This window comes from Vulpes vulpes, chromosome 12 (genome assembly GCF_048418805.1).
Source record: "Vulpes vulpes isolate BD-2025 chromosome 12, VulVul3, whole genome shotgun sequence".
In the NCBI taxonomy this organism is placed as follows: Eukaryota; Metazoa; Chordata; class Mammalia; order Carnivora; family Canidae; genus Vulpes; species Vulpes vulpes.
This window is the reverse complement of record NC_132791.1, coordinates 177,537,486-177,559,479: the sequence shown is the minus strand read 5'-3', so window position 1 is coordinate 177,559,479 and position 21,994 is coordinate 177,537,486. Positions and strand designations below refer to the sequence as shown.

Here is a 21,994-nt window from a genome sequence, read left to right as displayed (position 1 = left end):
TAGTAGTGCAGTAACCCTTCCTTGCCAGATTTACTAATATAGTTTCCTATGATGACAGAAATCAGAATGATACACAGCAAACTAATTAAAAAACAAATGGTTGATAAGAAATAAAGTCAACATAGAGTGCATACCCTCCTGCCCTGTTCCTCAGTGCGGTAGGCATGTCTATATAAGCAAGAGAACACAGCTCCGGGAGGCATAAGTTCACTGGTTTCATTCCAACCGTGGGTGTGGCAAAGACGAGATGCATCGCCCTGGCACTTGCGATATAAGACAGGGTCCAGCCTATAACGTTAAGAGTGAAAAGATATTCTTGAATTTCGTTCTTCAGGAACATAGAGTGGTCAAATGGTAGAAGTCTGTTGACCTTGGTGCAGAGGCTTTAATCCCACCTCAAGGAGGCCATACTGGCTATGTAAGATGCACTTCATTACAGTGGACTCAGCACTAATTTGCCTGGCTGAAATGAGACCATAAGGGCTATAGCTGTCACCAAGCAATTCACAATTCTTCACTCAATACTGATTTGGTAAGCGTGAATGAAATTCAATCCTACCTGATATAAGAGATTCAGTAAGATCAGGAAATACCAAGATGAACAAAATCTCTCACTTGACTTCCCTTCTAGTTAAACTGTTCCTCTTCTTTTTCCCATGCCAGGTAAGGCAGTTATATTTTTACTTTGTCTGAATATGCTTATTAACTAAAATAAAAACAAAAACAAAAACAAAACACAAAAAACCCTGATACTTTGATATTTAACTTTGACTCTGGAGACAGTGGATTAAAGCAACGAGCCTGCTGCTTCTCCAGATTAGACCAATGGATGCTTAATTTTATCCATATCATAATGTCAACTTTGGGGTAGAGTTACTGAATGTGAGGAGAAAGGCTAATACCTAATGAGTAGCTTTTAAGTCTGTGAAGTGTTTTTTGATAATGGGTGAAGGAATTTTTGATTAACGCAATAAACTCAGTAAACTCTATTATTTTGGTTTAGATGGCTTGAGAAAGTACAGTGAAATTCCCACACAGTTTTCTGTAGTCCTTTCCGAGGCTAATTTGAGGGAAGAGAAATAAAAATACATTGAATCTGGGGCACTCTAGAGGCTTAGTTGGTTGAGTGTCTGACTCTTGGTTTTGGTTCAGGTCATGATCTCAGGGTTGGGAGATCGAGCCCCACGCTGGATTCTGTGCTCAGTGTGGAGTCTGCCTGAGATTCTCTCTCTCCCGCTGCCCCTCCTCCTGCTTGTGCACGCATGCTCTCGTTCTCTCTCAAAATAAAAATAAATAAAATCTTATAAAAAATACACGGAATCTTCTGAATCATCTCCTTCCAGTAAAGTATGTGGGTAACATATTCAATTGCCAGAAACCTATAGTGGTTAAAACAACTGAGTGAGGAAGCAGCTGAGCTCCCATGGGAGCAGGAGGAGCAGCCAGCTTCCCAGGTGGCCGAGTACTGGTTGCCTTGGGGGAGAAAGGCAAACTAAACATGGGAAGAAGGGAGCAGTAAGTTATAGTGATTCTGACTGTGACACAGATCCTTCTTTTATTTCATCCCCTTTCTCCCCCTTTTTTGGCTAACAGTATAAGAAGAGAATTAGAGAATCAAGTTGTCAGTTATTGATAAGAGCCTCTTAAGATAGAAAATTCAATAACTCTGAATAAAGAAATAAAAGCAAATTCCCACATCCAGTACAAATCAATAAAAATAAAAATGCACTATTATCTGCTTAGAGACATATCTGAAGATGTCTTTGCTGCCCACAGGTGCCCAAGTTCTTTGAGGATGGATGTCTGTGGTATCAGAAACATTTGACTCTGACTTCCAAAGTAGTAGTGAATGAGGACACCTGGGGATGGATCTGCAGGGGCTGCCTCAGCTTTTAGAAACTATTCTGAAAGCAAGAAAGGTTTTTCAGGGGATCAGAACATGTCAGTCATCCCAGAACTTAAGAAAAACAAGTTCTTACTGATTATTTCAAGCCATCCAGGATATACTGACTACACAGGAGAGGCTGAGGTTTAACACTTGACTCTGGCTTCAAAATACTCACTTCCAATCTCGGGAGATGAAATACTGTAGTTCTAATAGACGGTGCTCACAATCTTCCACCATTTTCTCTGTGTATAAGTGTTCCATCAGGCATGAGAGGATCCTGGGCATAAAACAGGAGTGAAATTGTAACAGGTTTGGAACTCTCACATCACTATTTCCTAGAAAAAGCCCTTGAGCTTTTTGAGGGCAGTCAGGGATTTACTTTTCTGAGAATAATTCAAACTAACTTAGTCTAATAGTGATTATGCTTTCTGTCAACTTCAGGGCTACTTAGCACTTAGAACTCAGTTTGCATAAGATTCTGTGTGCAGCTGCTTTATTTTTAACTGTTTATTATGAAAATTTTCCAGCACACACAAAGGTAAAGAATCATAACAGCCACCTTCCCCTCCCATAGCTTTATCAACCTATGGCCTAGTTTGTTTTAATTCTACATCCACTTGCTGATATTTTGAAGCAAATCTGTATCATTTTGTTCATAAATTCTTGGGCATGTTTCTCTAAAGAACATAATACCACAGTCCACCAAAATAAATTAATTTTAGAAATCCTTAATGTCATGTAATATCCTGTTACTTTCCAAATTTTTTTCCAATTATCTTACATATTTTTATATGTTCATTCAAACCAGAACTCGCAGAAAAGGTCCACATATTGCATTTAATTGACAATATCTTCAAATGATTTTTAGCTGTAGCAGTTCTCCCCTGACCCCTTATGCTTGATGCAGTTATTTTTTATGGTGGTAAATATTTTTCATTAGTCTTCACTGTGTTTGCCTATCTCTTTTAACTTCACAAAAAGCTTTAAAGAAGAATACCTTTTTAAAAATCCCCTGCCACAGCATGAACAGTGGGAGTATATGCATAGCAGCATGATGACAAACATGGACTGCATTCATTTTATCGTTGGGTACTGCTGGATGCAGGCTATAAAGATTTCTGCAGAATGGGAAACCTGTTCTTTACTTGTAATCTGGTTTTAAGAGTTGTTTGTGCATCATATGGAATAAAGCTACTGCATGAGATTCAAGTATTTTATAGCTTTCCTAAATCTTGGATGCAACTTGAAAGTTCATTTTGTCCATGATTATATCTTCCAACCACAACATTTCTTACTTCAACTATAATTAATTTTTAATAATTATCACATAGCTAATGTATACATTTAAGGATGAAAATAAAAAGACAAAGTATGTGTCACTTTCTCCTGAATGCTTCTCTCTCCTTTTTATTTGACCATCAAACAGAATTATTCCATGATCTAATGTACAGGCTCATACACGCTCAGTCAGTCAATAAACTGTCAGTCACAATGCTAGGTCTAGGTATCTACATCATCAATGAGGCAGAGCTGAGGTCTCAATCCCAATACTAGTTTTAATAGAAGTATCTATGTGTTTCTATTTAACAGAATTCCAGTTAAGATGTTAAAACCATCCAAAAGTCATTTAAAGGAATGTTCCTGATGCTACACTGCCAAAGAAAACACAATATGAATACCACATTTAAGATAACCTACATTGGGTCTCCCGATCTTATGTGTTTGCAGGCTGTCTGTATTACAGATTCACAAGCTTCATTCAGAGCTCTATCGATGCGGTAATCTGCACCAGGGTCGGTCTCCTGAATCAGTGTCTGCAGCTGGATTAAAAACAAAAAAAAGAAGAAGAAGAAGAAAGAAGAAAGTCACTTACACATCAGGGAGGAGCAATGTCATCTCTTCAAATAGTTACTCAGTCTGGTATATCACAGTGGTCTCTTAACAAGGTACTACAATTGTCAGTGGCCAAGCTTGATAACTCATGCCTGCCAAATACTTTCCAACTGGTTTCTCTGTCTTGAGTGCAAGTTTTTCTGGTTTAGCCACTGTGGGGATTGCTTGCCTACCTGTCTGAACCATCCACGGATATTTGTAAAGTAACAGGTCTTTACAACATAAAGGCTGCCTTTTCCTTCACACTTGCCTGCTTGTTAATTAGACTGCTAAATCTGACATTCACAACCAAGCCAGACTTGAGTGAAGAAGGATAAATAAAAGACATTTCCAGTCATAGACCTAATTTGGTCATAAGAATCTAGAATATAGGGATGCCTGGTTGGCTCAGTGGCTGAGCATCTGCCTTTAGCTCAGGGCATTGTCCCAGAGTCCCAGGATCGAGTCCCGCATTGGGCTCCCTGCACAGAGCTTCCTTCTCCCTCTGCTATGTCTCTGCCTCTCTCTCTCTCTCTCTCTCTCTCTCTCTCTGTGTGTGTGTGTGTGTGTGTGTGTGTGTGTGTCTCATGAATAAATAAAACCTTAAAAAAAATCTAGGATACAAATTTTGCTGCCAATAAATTGGCATTAAAAAACATGTGCTCCACATTATTAAAAACAGGTGAGATTTCATTTAACTTGCAACATCAATTACAAAAACCAAGAATACAATACTTTTAATTTCCCTTTTTCCTCAACTATCTTATACAACCAAGAGGTAAACCAGAGCTTGTTCATTATAAGTATCCAGAAAAATACTTGTCATTATGCAGCTGAAAATGAGAGTATTAAAAAAAAAAAAAAAAAAAAAAAAGAAAAGAAAAGAAAATGAGTTTTTTTTTTTTTTTTTTTTAAAACATTTGCTTGGTCCATCCTTTGTCATGGAATAAAATGAAAGCATGAGAAGATGTTCCTCTATTTCTTTTTTTCTGTCTTTGAAGAGAAAGCAGTTAGGCACAGAGGAAAAAGCTCTAAATTAAGGATCAGAAGACCTGAGTTCTATTAATAGTTCTGGCTCTGCCAGATATTAGCTCTGAGAACATGGGCATGATTAACCTCCAGTTACAGTTTCATGAACTGAGGAGGATTACAAGAAAAGAGTAATTATAGGAGAAGGTTATATAAACAGCAAAGCACTCTATGTACATAAAAGATCATTATTAGTACAGATAGATAGCAGATGGTGTTTTGGGGTAGGAATTTTAAATAACAGAAAGCAAATTTGAATACTATAGTCCTTCTGGTTTGGGTCCCTTTTTTTTCCAAGTTAAAGAAAAAGAGCCCATTTTGTGTCACAGATTTAGACTTTGGAGTAGAGCCTTCTCTGATCCTCATACACATGACCTACTATCCTAGAAGGACTCATATGAAAGCAATGACCTCACAACACATTGATCAGAGAACATGCATCAAAAGGAAATAAAGAGAGAAAATCCCAATTCTGTGTATTCTAAAGTCAAAAATTAAGATGAACGAAAAAGATTTCCAATATTCTGCAATGGAAATTATTTATACCAATTCTTGGTGGCAATTTAGAGAAGCTACAAAATGCTGTGGTTGGTTGATAGAAAGATTACTACAAGTTTCAGTAATGACGTTTGCTGACAAAGACCAAAATATTTACATCTTTTTCAGAGGGAAGTTGTAAGTATCATGGGAATCTAGAACTCTCTGCCAAAACTGTTATCAGTTAAATACCCACAAGTGAGAGGCAAACCTTTAGAATTCACCATGAGCAACTCCTGAAAGGAGACAATGAATGCTCTACAGACTTTAGTGGGCTAACAGCTGTAGGGATCACTGCTGCTCTGGAATCCAGGGGCAGCTGTGTGGGAAATAAATACTAAGAACATGAACTGCTACATTATTATATATCTATTCCAGCCCCTGACTGTCTAGGAAAAGCCTGGAAAATGCTTCTGAGAAACCATCAGTCTAGAGAATACTCTGCATAGTCATCTCTGGCCAGGGAGAGACTGGACCCAGACTCGCTCAGCCCTAACTGAATTTAGTAAGTTCAAACTTATGGTGCATTTGAAGAAGTGTGTACTCATTAAGATAAAAAGTATCTACATGTTTCACAGTTTACTATTTTTGAGAGATCACTGAGTCAAAGCATCACCAAGCAGAGAACCGGGAAAATTAGTGGCCAATCACTGACAGGCATGGAAATGTACTCTATCAAGGAAGAGAACTTTGAAAAAGAAAGAAATGTACTTAAATTATCTCAAAATATTTTCCACTCGACTGACAATGGATAATATAGTAGGAGATGACTAAGGACCATATTCTCCCTTTGGATCATTTACTTCTTTATTTTTTTTAATTTTTTTTAAATTTTTTTTTTTTCATTTACTTCTTTAATATTTGTGAGCAAAGACTAAAAATCATGGTCCATGGTAACCACCTGGCTAAAATGAATGTGGGCAAAACCACGTATTTCATTATTTGAGACTAATCTCTAGGTTTAGAACTTACTTTTCTTCTAGGCACAAAGGATGAGACGAGTGGTCTTTATCTTTCAAGTGAACTCACTAGCTCTTTTTAATAAACTAAATTTTAAAAAGCCCTGGGTGGTAGATGCCATGAAATAAAGTTAAACCATTTTCTTTTTTTCTGTACGTCTTGGGACAAGAGTAGCCTCAGTGAAAAGATAGGTTTATTCCTGACCACTTCCTTCCCCATCACATGCCGCATTAAGGACAAGATGAAAATAGAGGTTGTCTTGATTCATTCTTGGGTCGGAGGCCCAGGCACACACATTGTCACAGAGGTTTCCTAGGACAATCACTAGCAAGGACTGCTCCTAAAGAACTACACTGTGCCAACTAAAGCCACAGTAGATTATAGAAGCCTTCTTTTTGGCCGGGTTTGGAATTTTGGAGAAGAGGCTATATTTGTCCGTTTTTTCCACTATAGGATGTACAATTTACTGTCTATTCTGGGTCAGGGTGAGTAACAGAAGTTAAGATGAAATTTTATTACACATCAAGATTCTATGGAAATTTAGTTTCAGACTGTAAAATTCTGATTTTCTGAAATACTCAATTTTTAATAAAAATGCCAATAAAATAAAAGACTGAATTGTGGTTTTATAAAGTTTCACTGAGAAAAGAGTCTCAATTCCCTAATTTAGGGTACAAAGCTAAATGATATCTTTTGTGCATCCTAAAGGATGTATGGGATACATTGTACAAGGTACCACTGTTGCATTTGGTACTGAGAATTGTTTAAAGACTCTTAGTCAGTAAAAAAAATAATAAATATGGACAATGGTAATGAAACAGATGCACTGCATCTACGTATTTTGTTAACTTTATATTATGTCCCTGATCTGTAGTTACTCAACTGTTCATGAACTCTGGAGCAAAAAGAACTTTATCTTAGAGGCACCTGGGTGGCTCTGTTGGTTAAGGGTTTGCCTTCAGCTCAGGTCATGATCCCAGGGTCCTGGGATCAAGTTCTGCCATTGGGAACTTGGTACACAGGGTGTCTGCTTCTCCTCTCTCTGCCCTTCCCCCTTTCATGCTCGTGTGTTCTCTTTCCCTCAAATCAGTAAAATCTTAGAACAGAAAAAAAAGAGTAACTTTATCTTTCCAAGAAGTGCACTAATTTTTCCCCAATATCTTTATAGAATTTACAGTAGAGTTTGGGGACAGAAAAAGACCCTTCCATGCATAGTTGTCCTACTGTAATATGAAAGATGGTGTGATTTTGAAATTGAAATGCTCTCTTGATCCTTCAGGCCAGGTATTTATGGTATGCTGCACATCAGTAATAAAAAGAAACTCTTAGAAAATTTCAATTCATTACAGCTCTCTTTCAGCCTCAACTCAAACAAAACTATAAGAGATAGGAAAATCCTCTTTTGGTGGAAGATGTTTTCTGATTTACCAGAATCTGGTTTGCCTTGGTTCTGAATTTAGAAATTCCCTCTAGGCAAGTTACCTTTCCTTTAAAAACTCCAGTAAACAATACATTTTATCTATTTCTTTAACAACATATAGCTCCATTTACTGTTTATGAATTCAGACTTCTGCTCTGCAGTAAATTCCATGTTCTTATGAATATATACCTGAAATATATTCTGCCTGGTTCTTAGTACTCAATGTTCACCATGATGTCACTGATGATTCAGATAAAGGAAGCTGGGACAGTATCAGGAAGAGGTTCCTCAGCTGATGAAATGTAACACCCAAAATGGTGGTAGAAAATTTTTCCTTACCGCCTGCTGGCAGTTCATTCCCAGGCTCCCTTTTTCCCCACGAACTACTTTCATTAGACAATGCAGAGTTCGCCCTTTCCGATGTAATCCAGAACAGTGGTGTTCGATCTCCCCCCGGCAGCTCAGGATGATCTCAGGGCTCAAAGAAAAGTCTTCCATCAGCATGCGCCGGTAATCTAACATCTCCCCCTGGCACTCGCTGCTCACCTGGCGCCCTAAGTTAGGATTCAAGTCACAACATTATGGATGGTAAGCATTACTATCAGATATCACCACATATAAAAGTACACATTTTCCTCCAGAATACAACATACACTATTATCTAGACTGAAAAGCTTAGAATACAGAAAGAGTATTTATCAGCATAAAATGAGTTTAAGACTTCAGAGAGTAGGGTTTTATCTTGACAGTGCTCTGCATTATATAGTTTTTTTACTACTAATCATGCAAATGCTGTACCAATGAAAGTCTTATCAATAAGATAATTATGGGGATAACAAAGAGAGCCAAGAACAATCCCTACTGGGCTACAGAGTTAAAGCTTGTGGAAAAGACTACATTTCAAATATTCACTATAGCCTCCCCAGGCTCCTTCTTTGAGCTAAAAATGTCACCTGGGAAAACTTAAGAAATTTCTTTTAAAAAACAGCTTTACTGGGATGTAATTAAAATAAAACAGACTGTATTTTTAAAGCATACAATCGAGGAAGTTTGACATATGTAAATGTTATTGAAACCATCACCACAATCAAGATATTAAACATATTCATTAACTCCAAAAGTTTCTCGTGGTCCTTGAGAATCTCTCTCTCCCTCTCCACCATCAACCAATGATCTGCTTTCTATGTCTACAGATTACTTCACCAGTTTCCACTTTTTTGGAAGGTGATATAAATACAGTCATACAGCATGCACTTCTTTGTCTAATTTCTTTCTCCTAGCATAACTGTTTTTAGATTCATCTATGTATCAACAGTTCATTCTTTTTTATCATCAAGTAATATTTTTCTATTATGTGGATATACTACAATGTGCTTACCCCTTGAACTGTTGATGGACATTTGGGTCATTTCCAGTTTCAGGCTATTATAAATAAAGTTGCTATGAGGCTTCATGTATAAGAGTTTATATGGACATATGCTTTTGTATCTCTTGGGTAAATATCTCGGAGTTACATGGCTGGGTCATATGGCAAATGTATGTTTAACTTTCAAGAAACTGGCAAACTATTTTCCAAAATGGTTGCACTATTTTAACTTCCCACCAGCTGTGTTCATTACTCCAGTTCTTCCAAATCCTTACCAACACTTAATATGGTCAGTCTTTTTAATAATCACAATCTGTGTGACTTTTCTGAACTATCTGTATACAGCCTTTGGATGTATATTTACTTAGTCTTTCTTGTTAATTTGCAGTTTAAGAACATTAACTCTTTCGGACACCTGAGTGGCTCAGTGTTAAGTGTCTGCCTTCGGCTCAGGGCATGATCCTAGGGTCCTGGGATCGAGTCCTGCATTGGGCTCCCTGCAGAGAGTCCGCTTCTTCCTCTGCCTAGGTCTCTGGAACATTAACTCTTTGGGACACCTGAGTGGCTCAGTGTTAAGTGTCTGCCTTCGGCTCAGGGCATGATCCTAGGGTCCTGGGATCGAGTCCTGCATCGGGCTCCCTGCAGAGAGTCCGCTTCTTCCTCTGCCTAGGTCTCTGGCTCTCTCTGTGTGTCTCTCATGAATAAATAAATAAAATCTCAAAAAAAAAAAAAATTAACTCTTTAAAAAAAAAACACCTGGGATCCCTGGGTGGCGCAGTGGGTTGGCGCCTGCCTTTGGCCCCGGGAGCGATCCTGGAGACTCAGGATCGAATCCCGTATCGGGCTCCCGGTGCATGGAGCCTGCTTCTCCCTCTGCCTGTGTCTCTGCCTCTCTCTCTCTGTGACTATCATAAATAAATAAATTTTAAAAAAAAATTAAAAAAAATAAATAAAAAAATTAAAAAAACACCTCAAATTAGATAGTATTACGCATACTGTTTTACAGTATTTTACAAGTCAACGATCTCTACTTTTCCATTTTAGGACAATATCATCTAATAGCCAGACCATAATCAACATTCTCCAATTATCTCCAAAATATCCTTTGTTTGGTATTCAGTCCAAGACCATGCACTGTCTGTGGTTGCTATTCTATTGCTTTCGAACTTAGGAGTTTTTACACTATCCAGATATTGGGGGAAAAAAAAATTCATGAAAAGTTCAGTGTTTATTTAGAGATTGTTTTTCACTTAACTTTTTACTCACTAACCAATTGTCCCAGTACTATTTATTTAATAAGAGCAAGGAATTTCTTTTTTACAGCTTGTAGCCAATTTTAAGAAAGACAACTTTGATCTTCTATAAGGCCTCTTGGTTCCTTTGTCAGGGGTTGACTTTTGGACTCAAAAGTTTCTATTTAGTTTCTTAAAATCATCAGTGTTATAACAATAACAGTACCTATCACTGATTGAATGCTAAATGCTATTCCAAATAACCTCATTCAATCCTTGTAAGAACTCTTCACTATAAATACTATTTTTGTTTTATAGTTAAGAAAAATGAATTTGGGGAGGGATTAAGAAATGTAAACAATGGCCATCCAACCAGTCAATTTGATGACAGAATCATTAATTTAAAGCTATATCTCTCTGACCCAAAGCTCATATGTTAAAAATCATTATGCTACCCTGACTCTCCTAAATATGTTGATTTTATTTTTTAATTTTTAATTTTTTATTTATTTTTATTTTTATTTATTTATGATAGTCACACACACAGAGAGAGAGAGGCAGAGACACAGGCAGAGGGAGAAGCAGGCTCCATGCACCGGGAGCCCGACGTGGGATTCGATCCCGGGTCTCCAGGATCGCGCCCTGGGCCAAAGGCAGGCGCCGAACCGCTACGCCACCCAGGGATCCCTCCTAAATATGTTGAATATGTGTTTTAAAAAATTAAAATCATTGGATTTGAGAAATATACCTTACATTAAAAAAAAAAAATTGGAGATTGCTAAGCTAAGAGAAAGAGCCTTCAACAAGGCTTCAGGACACCAAGCCTTCAGTTCCTGGAATTATGTTTTATAAAGAAAGGTTCCTGAGTCGTAAGGTACAGGTGCGCTGAAAAGAGCAAATGCAGGAGGAAAGTAATGTTTACAGACGTAAGAGGCTTTAAAATGTGAATCCCAAAAGGACTGAAAAGTATAAAGAGAAATAAACTCTTACCTCTATGCACGGCTGACTCCAGACACATGAGAAGATAGGAGAGCCTGGCTTCCCGGGACCGTGGAAGGTTTTCCACATTACACCGATATTTCTTCAGATCACTCTTACAGGATTTGGCCAACGAATAACTGACTTTATAATCCTGGGCAATCAGCTTTTGGCGGGTCGTCAGTGCTTCTCGACACTGAATAAAGAGTGCAGCAACAGGGTTGTAAGAGCGCTCAGGGAGTTCTGCTGTTCACAGGGACCTCTAAGACCAGCAGGGGGTCATGGCCAACTATATGTCAAAAACTGCAGCTGTCACCAAAATGCCTACTTTAAATTTGGTTAGACTCGAACACAAGTGTATGAAACTAGTGTTGTTAGAGGTAGGGATAAATGGATGGGGAAGCCCTGGAATTCTACCCTGGGTTGATGGTTGTTGCAATAGCAAAGAAGCTGTCCTATGCACATGAGTGCTTGGTGGGCTCTAATACAGTGACTTGACAAAGTAGTCTTTTTTATCCACAATGTCCCTCAAGTTGAGTTCTCAAGAATCAAAGTGGCAGCTGACATAACACTCTGCAAGTTATACCTATGCTTTTAAAATATAATTATTCAATAGTAAGCAACTGAATGAAACATTTTTTCAGCTGCATAGGAAAGTAAATGGCAGGATAGCAAAACCAAGAATAATAATTTTTTTAAAAGACATAAAATATTCTTACATTTATCCAGGCACAGAGGACTAACAGTAATGAGAATGCTTATTGAGACAGCTGCTGAAAAATTAAGTAGGTAATTACCTGTAAAGCATATTGGTTTGGTTAGCCTAAGCTTCCTGAGTATGTAGGGCTGGCTTCAGTGTGACTGTGATACATAATTCTCCAATTTTACTCCCCAAATCGATTTCTAATTGGCTTCCCAATGTCTAGCTATCACAAAGCTTCATTTTCTTGGCTTAAGCAAAATATGCTTTGGTTCTCTACTAAAAGCCAAGTGTCTCGCCTCTGAAAAGGGTAAGCTTTATCAGTCATTTATTTACATTCTGATAAAAGTTTAAAAGAATATTGAGAGAATTTAAGAAAACTTTTAAAAAATTAATAACATATCGGTTTCAAAGTAATACTTACCTTTTCACTCATGGATTCTTCAAACTTATGGTTAAAGAGGCACTTATACACTCTGCCTTCACCAGCTTGTGTCTGTAAGATAGAACATACACATGATGATGAGGACAATAACAATTAGCTAAGGAGTTATGCTGGGCACTATCCACAATCTTACGTAGAACTTTCTGTTAAATTATTATAAATGTGATTACCTTTAAACAAATAGCTCAATCATTTATGACATTTAGTAGCCTTTGGAAGAAAACAGTGACCACAGGAAAGATGAAAAATTTTCCCATGATGCTTAGCTACCGTCATTTGTTCCCAGATACACTGTTACTTAAGGAACCAAAAGAAGTGTCTGTGAGACTATGATTTTATGTTAGAGTCAATAAAACTCATAATCAGTGGCTCTAATGGTTAAAGCTACTAATTCAAAACAAGAGAGTGGGAGTATACACAAGCTACTCTCAGCAATTTGTTGAAAGGATAGATTATTCTATTTAAAAGTGTTAGCAAGTTTTCTGTACGGTCTGCAGATAGTAATCAAGGATTTAGTTTTAAAAGTTAGCCACCTGCTGTTTTGTTCATTGTAGCCAAAATCATATAACATGTAATATGGCAGTTTTAGCCATGGGATAGGTGTGAATAGGATTCCCTGGTAAAACAGGACTCCTGTATATAAATAACATAGACTTCTAAGAACTGAAATTGAGAAGTGAGATAAAGTAAAAAAAATAATGTGTGGAAACTGTCAGAAACCAACTGTTAACTAGATGTTAAATCATCAAGGCTAAACATCCAACATCATTCTCTGTTATCCTAGGAACAACTCCACCTTCCATTTCATGCCTTATCTACATAAGAGAGTGTGCTGGTTTATTTTATTTTGGACTAGAGTATTAAAAAATATTTTGAAAGAGAAGAACAGTTTCTGAGCTGACTCACATTTTCACAAAAACGCTCCCGATCATCTCGGCAAGCGAAATATAAATGCCGGTCTAGATGAAAGTCATCTGAGGACAGCTCAGCCACCCGCAGAATGGCTTTCTTGCAGAGTTCAGAGACTTGAATCTTGGGATCTCTCTCTTCTGCTTCCTTCACCAGGCCCTTTTCCAAGCATGATACCACCTCACCTTGTGAATGTGCATCCTAAAAAAGCAAGGGTATTAACAAACATCATTTGCTTAAAAAAACAACAACCCTCAATTCAATATATAGTTGGCGTATGGATATTCTGCTGAGAAATCAGGTGGGAACCAATCACCCTCTGGAAGTCACAGAAAATGTGAACAGTCTTCTGTTAGAAAAGAATATTTGCATACTACAAATGGAAAGAGAGATCCTGGGAGATTTAAGTATAATTAAGTTAGCACTAGAAATAGAAACCTAAATTCTTTGGGTTTAAAATGTCAGAAAAATCTTATGAATTTACATCAGCCCAATGCTCTGTTCATGGTTCATGTCAATAATGAAATAACACTATAGAAATCTGTTCATCAACCTCTAAGGGTGAAAGGTATTTCTCCAATAAAATCGCTTTTATAGTCAAGTTAAAAAAACAACAAACCACAAAATCCATTGAGAAAAGGCATTACAGAGACCCTCTTTCTCATTTTTCTACTCTGTACTGTCCACAAAGACCCCGATATGTACAATTTGTAGTATAATATTCACTTTGATGTTTGGGATTTATCTTAATATGATTTAATGAGATTACCACCCTTTATACAAACTACGTTTGAGCTTTCTTAAAACCATCCAATTATCTTTTTTTTTCCATCCAATTATCTTTAATTGTACATTGCATCATTCCCATAACAACCACAAGCACTCATTCACTCAAAATATGAGATATTTCTCCTAAATATTTTCTATTTAAGAGCCCCAATCTGTTAGAAGACATGCTTCAAAAAACTTGAGAGGTATAACCATAAATACAGCAAACAAACGCAGCAGGAAGTATATGCTCTTATTTACACATACACACATTATCTTGTTATTTTTTTTAATTTTTATTTATTTATGATAGTCACAGAGAGAGAGAGAGAGAGAGAGAGAGAGGCAGAGACAGGGAGAGGGAGAAGCAGGCTCCATGCACCAGGAGCCCGACGTGGGATTCGATCCTGGGTCTCCAGGATCGCGCCCTGGGCCAAAGGCCGGCGCTAAACCGCTGGGCCACCTGGGGATCCCACATTATCTTGTTATAGTAAAATACTATGTCTATGAAATCATCTGTACATAATAAAAAGATTCCTAAAACCAGGCAGGGAAACATCTACTCTAAGGAAAACTTCAATTCAACAAAAAAAATTGTATAGTTTTTCTTCTACTTTGTTGTACCTGAGGAGGGTTCAGAGCTTTCATTAAATTTTCAAAAGGTTTGCTGACCCAAAAAAGATTAGGAAGCACACTCTACTAGCAGATTCTCATGTCTCCTACACTTTATCTGTACCTGAACCTTGCTCACTAGCTCTATGATTCTATCTAATGCATAAAAGCCTGAGAGGACCAAAAAGGTTTTTTGGAGGGCAATTCTGAATAAGATAAACAAAACTCTGAGAGACCAGTGACAAAAAGATAAGGACAGAGAGAAGAAATGACACAAACCGCAGAAATCCAGAACGAGGCTTATTTTTCCTTCCCTTTTTTTTTTTTTAATTTATGATAGTCACACCGAGAGAGAGAGAGAGAGAGAGAGAGAGAGGCAGAGACACAGGCAGAGGGAGAAGCAGGCTCCATGCACCGGGAGCCCGACGTGAGATTCGATCCCGGGTCTCCAGGATTGCGCCCTGGGCCAAAGGCAGGCGCTAAACCGCTGTGCCACCCAGGGATCCCTTATTTTTCCTTCCTAATTTATGAGTGACACTCAAGTTTGTCTAACTATGGCCCACTTAGGAAAGGCCTGTTTCCACTTTCCAAAGGAAAAATAAACCTATGATAATAAACTTTTTTTTTTAAGATTTATTTATTTATTTATTCATGAGAGACACACACACAGAGAGAGGCAGACACACAGGCAGAGGGAGAAGCAGGCTCCATGCAAGGAACCTGACGTGGGACTCGATCCTGAGACTCTGGGACCATGCCCTGGGCCAAAGGCAGGCACCAAACCGCTGAGCCACCAAGGGATCCCCTGATAATAAACATTTCAACAGAAACATACCACTTCCTATTTACAGTATATAAGAAGATATTATAAACATGATCTTAGTTCATAAAACAACAAAATAATATCCTACACCAAAGTTCAGTAGCCCGTGATAACACACTTAGATGACTGCTAGCAATAAGTCTTAATCATATAAAAGTGGTTGAAAATAATAATCTGATTGTCAACTCTTGATTTAGATTTAGCCTTTAGTCCTGGCATCACAGGGTAAAGAAATGATTTCCATGTAGTGAGTGTTTCCCTGTATCTTAGGGTTTGTAACTGTTTTATTTTATTTTATTATTATTATTTTTTGTAACTGTTTTAAATGTGCCACCAGTAAGATTATCTATTTAGGGTTATTATATTTCTTAATGGTTCCATTTGCCTCTAAATAAAGGCAGCATCATCGTGGTTTGAGATCCCCTAAGGAATCTAATATTTAATTATAATTACAGCAATTGTAGCACCTATCAGTGTTGGGCCATACCATCAACTCCATTAGATGTTTTCATTCATTGTAATTTTAGATGATTTTTTTCAAATAAACATATTTCAAGAACTTTTCTCAGTTCCGTCGAGTTTCTGAGCTTTTTCAGTTCAGCCCATTTTAGTTATATAATTGAAATGTATTCAAATATTTGACAAAGAAGACTGCATGGCTAATTACTGAATAAGACCAAAAGCAAAAGAAGTAAACTACACATTGGCACATTATCTACAGGAAAATAAAATTACTCAGGTTAAAAAAGTTTAAGTTATTAACATATAGACTTGACATAGGAATAAATAATCCTGTAAATGGACTTCTGTGGTGAGATAAAGGTCTGTCTTAAAACTACTAAGTGTCTTGATCAGGTTTTAGCAATTTGATAAAGGTAGTATCTTTTCTTCCCCATAACCTTATCTTTTTTTTCTTAAAGAACAGAGAAAAATAACACTAAGTCTCAAAAAGGTAGGGAAGAGCTCACAGTTTTTATCTCTGCTATAAACCACTCTCCATTTCAATGTTTCTGGTGTCTTCTGTGGTCTTCCTCACTACATAAAGAGAAAAAAAGACTATCCAAATTATTCAAAGTAGCTGGTTAAAAGCAGCGAATGATAAAATTATGTAACTACTGAGGGAAAAGTCTAAAAGTAGTAATAATGTAGCACATGTCCACAATTAAGTGTCTGTATTGGATCTCACATTCTTTTTCTTCAGATGAAATAATTCATACTTTTAACTTTTGAAGATCTGTCCTTTCATTTTAACTATATTTATTTAGAAAAATTTTTATTAACATATAGTCTTTGTTCTCAAATTTACATTAACATTTTCTTTAAAAATCAAAGTTTTGACATCATTTTCTATTTCATACAGAGGCAGAGTACAAACAGATTAGCCATTAGCCCTCTCTGACCTTTGGAGGAAGTCAGTTCAAAGCCAGTCACAGAAGAGTTTGTAAGCTTCAGTGGCAAATTTCAAATTGACAAGCCAGAAGCTGATTCGTTAATTTTCAGGATAATTTGCATATCTAAATAATTGACCTCAGAGAAATAAACTATAGTTTAAAAAGCCAAGAGGGTCTGAGGACATGCCTTCCCCATTTTCAAACTTGGCTGTAGCACCAGAGTGAAGTATATAGGAAGGAACATGCTTTTTCAGGAGTGTAAGCACGAATCTATCTTAATATCCTCCTAGCCTTTCAAGCTAGGATAGGGGATTGGTATAAACAGAAATTCACCCTAATAGGTAAGTATAGCAAAAGATAAACATGACAAAAATGTACATTTTGATGATCCACAGGGACATTTTTGTTTTTGTTATTTTAACAAAGCTGGGCAAATAATTCTCACCATCCAGTTCTCCAGCTCTGCTGGTACTACTGTTTTCTGTGATTATTTCAAGCTCTGAGACTTAATAACTCATATGTGCAGTTGAAAGCAGGTTTTTATAGTGACAATTCAGATTGCTAGTGGGAACCTATCAGCGATTATCTTGGTGTCAACAGGGACAAACTACTACAAACAGAGGTAAACTGTAATCACAAATACGGAAGAGTGTCATCACTGATTCCTAAAAAATGTGTCTGGAACACTTATGTGAAGCTTTTAAAAAGAGATATGGAATTGGATATGATCTCTAACACCCTAAATAAAGTCAGAAGAGCTTCCTGAATTATTAGAGTAGCTTAAGTGCTTTTGTGCCATTTCTAGAGTCTGCTGGCAAGGAAGAAATCTCCCTTCTTTATTAAAACTGGTCTTTCTTCAGCTGCCAAAAGCTCTATGCCAAGTTCACAGTGCTCTCAAGACCGACTCAGAGGTGCCCTATGAAAGGGCCAGAGCCCTATGCTGGTATGAAGGAAAGGATACTTGGTGAAAGCCAGACAATAACCAGCACTAAAACCGTCATCTGGACTGGTGTGTGCAGTTCTAGCATTCAACACCATGCCCCCTTTGTCAGCGATGGAAGCCAGCAAACCATGGGGCAATGAACAAATAGAGGGCAAAAAGACAAAAAGGTTTTAATTTCCCTTATATTTCCTAAGGAGCCGATTAATGAGCAGCAGCAACTAATAGCTGACGCCAGAAATATGCCTCAGACCACCTCTACTCCAGCATCTGTTACTTCTCAGGAGTTTCCCTCATTTTGCTGAGCCAACAAATTCAGAATAAACCTGGCCAAACCTCCATTGTGACCTTATGGACAACAGACTCATAAGAACAAAAGTAAGACCACACATAATTAAGAAAGAAGTCAGCTAGATAGTTATTTTCATTCTTGTCTTTACTAAAATTAATTCTTCTGAGATAAAGATAGCAGTAGATCATATTTATAGAGTACCTTTTTGCTCACAAGTCAGAAGTACTTTCATAATCTTAAACTTTTCTAATATTTAAATAACGTCTTTTATATCAGTATGCTTACTAAGTAATTTCTTTTTATAGCAGCAATGAGGTATATGCAGAGAAAGTTTAGAAAATTCAAGTCTCTTTTACTCCAACTACTTTGCTCACAAGACAACAAAATGCTTTGCCAGGGAACACTATAGGTAACCAGCAACTGGTTTAGTATTTTGAAGATGACACTACTTTTGGGTGACATTATTTCCTCTGCTTTCCTATGCAGTACTGAAATACCACAAAAAGATGAAATACATTCACGGGTCCACTAGCCTTAGATCTTGAGGCTGTCTGGACCTCCACTTTAAGGACATCTCCAGCCCTAAATTTTTCCCATGTCAGTTATACAAAACTTTTTTTTTTTTTTCAAAACTTTTTTTAAAAGATTTTATTTATTTACTTGAGAGAGAGACAAAGGCAAAGACAGAGCATGAGGATGAACGGTGGGGAGAAGGCAGAGGGAGAGGGAGAAGAGGCTCTGGGCTGAGCAGGGAGCCTGAATTGGGGCCCAATCCCAGAACCCGGAGATCATGACCTGAGCTGAAGGCAGACGCCTAACCATCTGAGCCACCCAGGTGCCCCTATACAAAACTTTTCATTCATTTGGTAAAGTTAGTATAAATATAGTAGATACCTTTTCTCCAAGCCGAATGCTGCCACATTTCAGAATGTTGATGTCATTTTTGCAGTCATCCATGAAGCCACAGATTAGACGGTAATCACTAAAAATGATGGCTGTCATCTTGGTGATGTACTGGTGACACTGGTACTCAGTGATGTTGCCTCGGTGATCCACCAAGCAGGAAACCAAGTAACCTTTCCCAACTGGTTCATCAGCACATTCTTTAATCTGCTCCAAAGAAAGTGGCTGTTTTATACAAGCATTTTATATATAATGTCTAACATTTTCTTATTGATTTCCCATCTATATTTGGGAAAAAAAGAGGAAAGCACTTAGAAACACATTTGTTTTAAAGTAAATACTGTCATGCCTACTCAGATTGCTGTGGAATCTAGGAAATACCTGATTAATGAGTTTGGCAACAATTTTTTAAAATTTCAGCTTTATTGAGATATAATTAAAAAGAGCTTTTAACATCTATAGCTTTAAAATGGTTCTATTGAGAAGTCCCTTTTTCCATGCAAACAATGCAATGGACAGCGAGGAGAATAATCTGGAACATAGTTCTGGAAAAGAGGTGTAGAACTGAAGTCTAGTGGCATGTCTCAAGCCAAACTACATAGCAAACTATTATTGTTAGGTAAACCTAATGGCCAAAAGGAGGGAGATGGGAAGGCATAACACTACTTCTTGATATGACATTAATATGTTCTGAATTAACTGTGGATTTAGACATGTTTTTGAACCTGATAGAATCCCAGTTTCACCACTGTGGTCTGGAACAGAGACATGTTTAAAGTGACGCTCAGCGCAGTCTGGCAAGAAGCCTGAGAAGGGGAAGGCCACTGTAATCCAATTTGGGTGGTTCAGACACATGTTCCAGTGGATCAAGCACAGAGTAATTCCATATGGTTAGTGTTCCTGCAAAGTGCATCCCAAACCACAAGTGCTAATGAAGCAAACTAGCCAAAAAACGCTGAAATTCAGTCATAAAAAAAGTAAAATCTACTTGTCAGGCTGTAAGCTTGAATTATAAGATAGGGAAGGTTGTTTGGAAAAATTCTATTGCATTTGAAGAAATTAAAAACAGAAATGGTAGTTTTGACAAGAGTAAGGGGCCTATATGTGAATGTTTATTTTTGAAATAAACAAGAAGAAAATGTTTTATTGGCTTTTTAAAATCAATAGTGACCATTTTCCACTATTACATTACCTATCCTAAATAGGTAGAGAGAGCAAAACAAATATACTTTCCCTTTCCAAAAGGTGCTAGGTGAAGAATATACCACACACTCATTATCTTATAAGCTTCAAGCCTAACTCTTGTATCATATCCAGACCAAGTCAAACACTCAGTTCAAAACAGAAAAACTATGTTTACTTTTCAAGAAGCAAAGTTGAGAATTTAAGCAGTCTCTCACTCTGGCTTTAAGAGGCAGCAGAGATCTTTAACAATCAAGATGAATGCAACTCTTTCGACTTAACCTTGAGCTTTTTTTTTTTTTTTTTTTTTGAAACACGCCCCAAAAAATGTATTTCCAGGAAAGGGGCTTTTGTTTTGTTTTTGAGCAAAGCAGAGGTGAGTTTCAAAAGTGAAAGGAGGAATAGCTGCATGAAAAATCTCCGCATTTGTAATTCAACCACTGAGAAAACCAAAACCCCATATAAGAACACAGAACTAGTGGGCAGACGCTTGGGTTTTGAAACTTAGTGAAGTGTAACTATTCATGTAGCTCTTACACTGGGCAATCAAGAGTTCACAAATTTGAAGAAAAACTAGCGGCACATTTTGAACTGGAGCCCCAGTGGGAAAATTAACTGTATATTTAGCTTTAATCACTTGAGATTTTACTGAAACACAGAGATACAGTACCTATTTGTATTTTAAGTTTACCACCAATTACAACAGGGCATAGTGTTTGAAATAAAAGTTTATGCTTTCTTTCAACCATTCTATTTGTTAGAGGCTTAACAGAACAGAAGGAAGATTTCTATGATTAACAGCAAAAAACATCATTAAGTCATCAAGATGTCCATGAATGGCAGTAAACTCTGAAGTGGCTGGGGAGTGGATTCATAAGGTGTCATTAGAAAAATGCTGACATCATTCTATTTTTGACATGAAGCAGGAGGAAAGTCAGCAGTATTTAGCTCAGTGATGGAGAGTAAATACAATTCTGGTTTGTAGTTTGCAGGTATTCTTGTGATGCTGTTTTTCTCTTTGCAAGTAGGATTACAAGAAAGAGGATAGGAAGGAGATATCGATGAAAACATTTATTGGTAACTCTGTTCTTCCTGATATTTAATTTTCTTGACTCCAGTATAATCTGTCTCTAGAGAGGGATAAATTCCCATTTTTACTTGAAATCTTTTACAAAACCACAACACCCCAAAAGGTTATAAGAGGATCACCATTACATAAATATTACAAGAAAACCAGTTATACATATATATAACTTTTATAAGCTAGTAAAGAGTGAAATTATTCTGATGAATCTGCACAGACTCTGAGCTAAATTTCCACATGACAATCAAACTGTTGTATATACCTAACCATACAGGTAGTGAAGGGAATATGAGGTGGAGAATACTAAAGCTGAAGCCAGTATTTTCAAAGATATGCTATTCTATTCTGGAGCCCCAAAGTAAATATGAAGAAGCATCACTGCTTTAAAAGAATAAAATATATCAGATCAAGTATTAGGAGGTCTGAGGAAGAAAACACATTCTACAAGGTCCCGTAATGATTTAAATGAGGAACAAACTGAGGGTTTATTTATTTATTCATGAGAGACACAGAGAGAGAGAGGCAGAGATGCAGGCAGAGGGAGAAGCAGGCTCCATGCAGGGAGATCGATGTGGGACTCGATCCTGGGACGCCAGGACCATGCTCTGGGCCGAAGGCAGGCAATAAACTGCTGAGCCACCCAGGGATCCCGAGAAAGGTCTT

General features: G+C 37.3%; 1 protein-coding gene across 1 annotated transcript in view; it reads right to left on the bottom strand.

Annotated features, from left to right (window-relative positions):
• Nucleotides 1-21,994, bottom strand: part of GLG1 (golgi glycoprotein 1) — a 149,003-nt gene that overhangs the window by 25,728 nt on the left and 101,281 nt on the right. The window contains exons 4-11 of the mRNA XM_025993042.2: nucleotides 19,057-19,272; nucleotides 13,334-13,537; nucleotides 12,407-12,478; nucleotides 11,295-11,478; nucleotides 8,046-8,260; nucleotides 3,587-3,708; nucleotides 2,064-2,165; nucleotides 135-288 (exon numbers count right to left, since the gene is read on the bottom strand). Of these exons, the coding sequence (XP_025848827.2) occupies nucleotides 135-288; nucleotides 2,064-2,165; nucleotides 3,587-3,708; nucleotides 8,046-8,260; nucleotides 11,295-11,478; nucleotides 12,407-12,478; nucleotides 13,334-13,537; nucleotides 19,057-19,272 (1,269 nt within the window). The remainder of the gene's footprint in view (nucleotides 1-134; nucleotides 289-2,063; nucleotides 2,166-3,586; nucleotides 3,709-8,045; nucleotides 8,261-11,294; nucleotides 11,479-12,406; nucleotides 12,479-13,333; nucleotides 13,538-19,056; nucleotides 19,273-21,994) is intronic.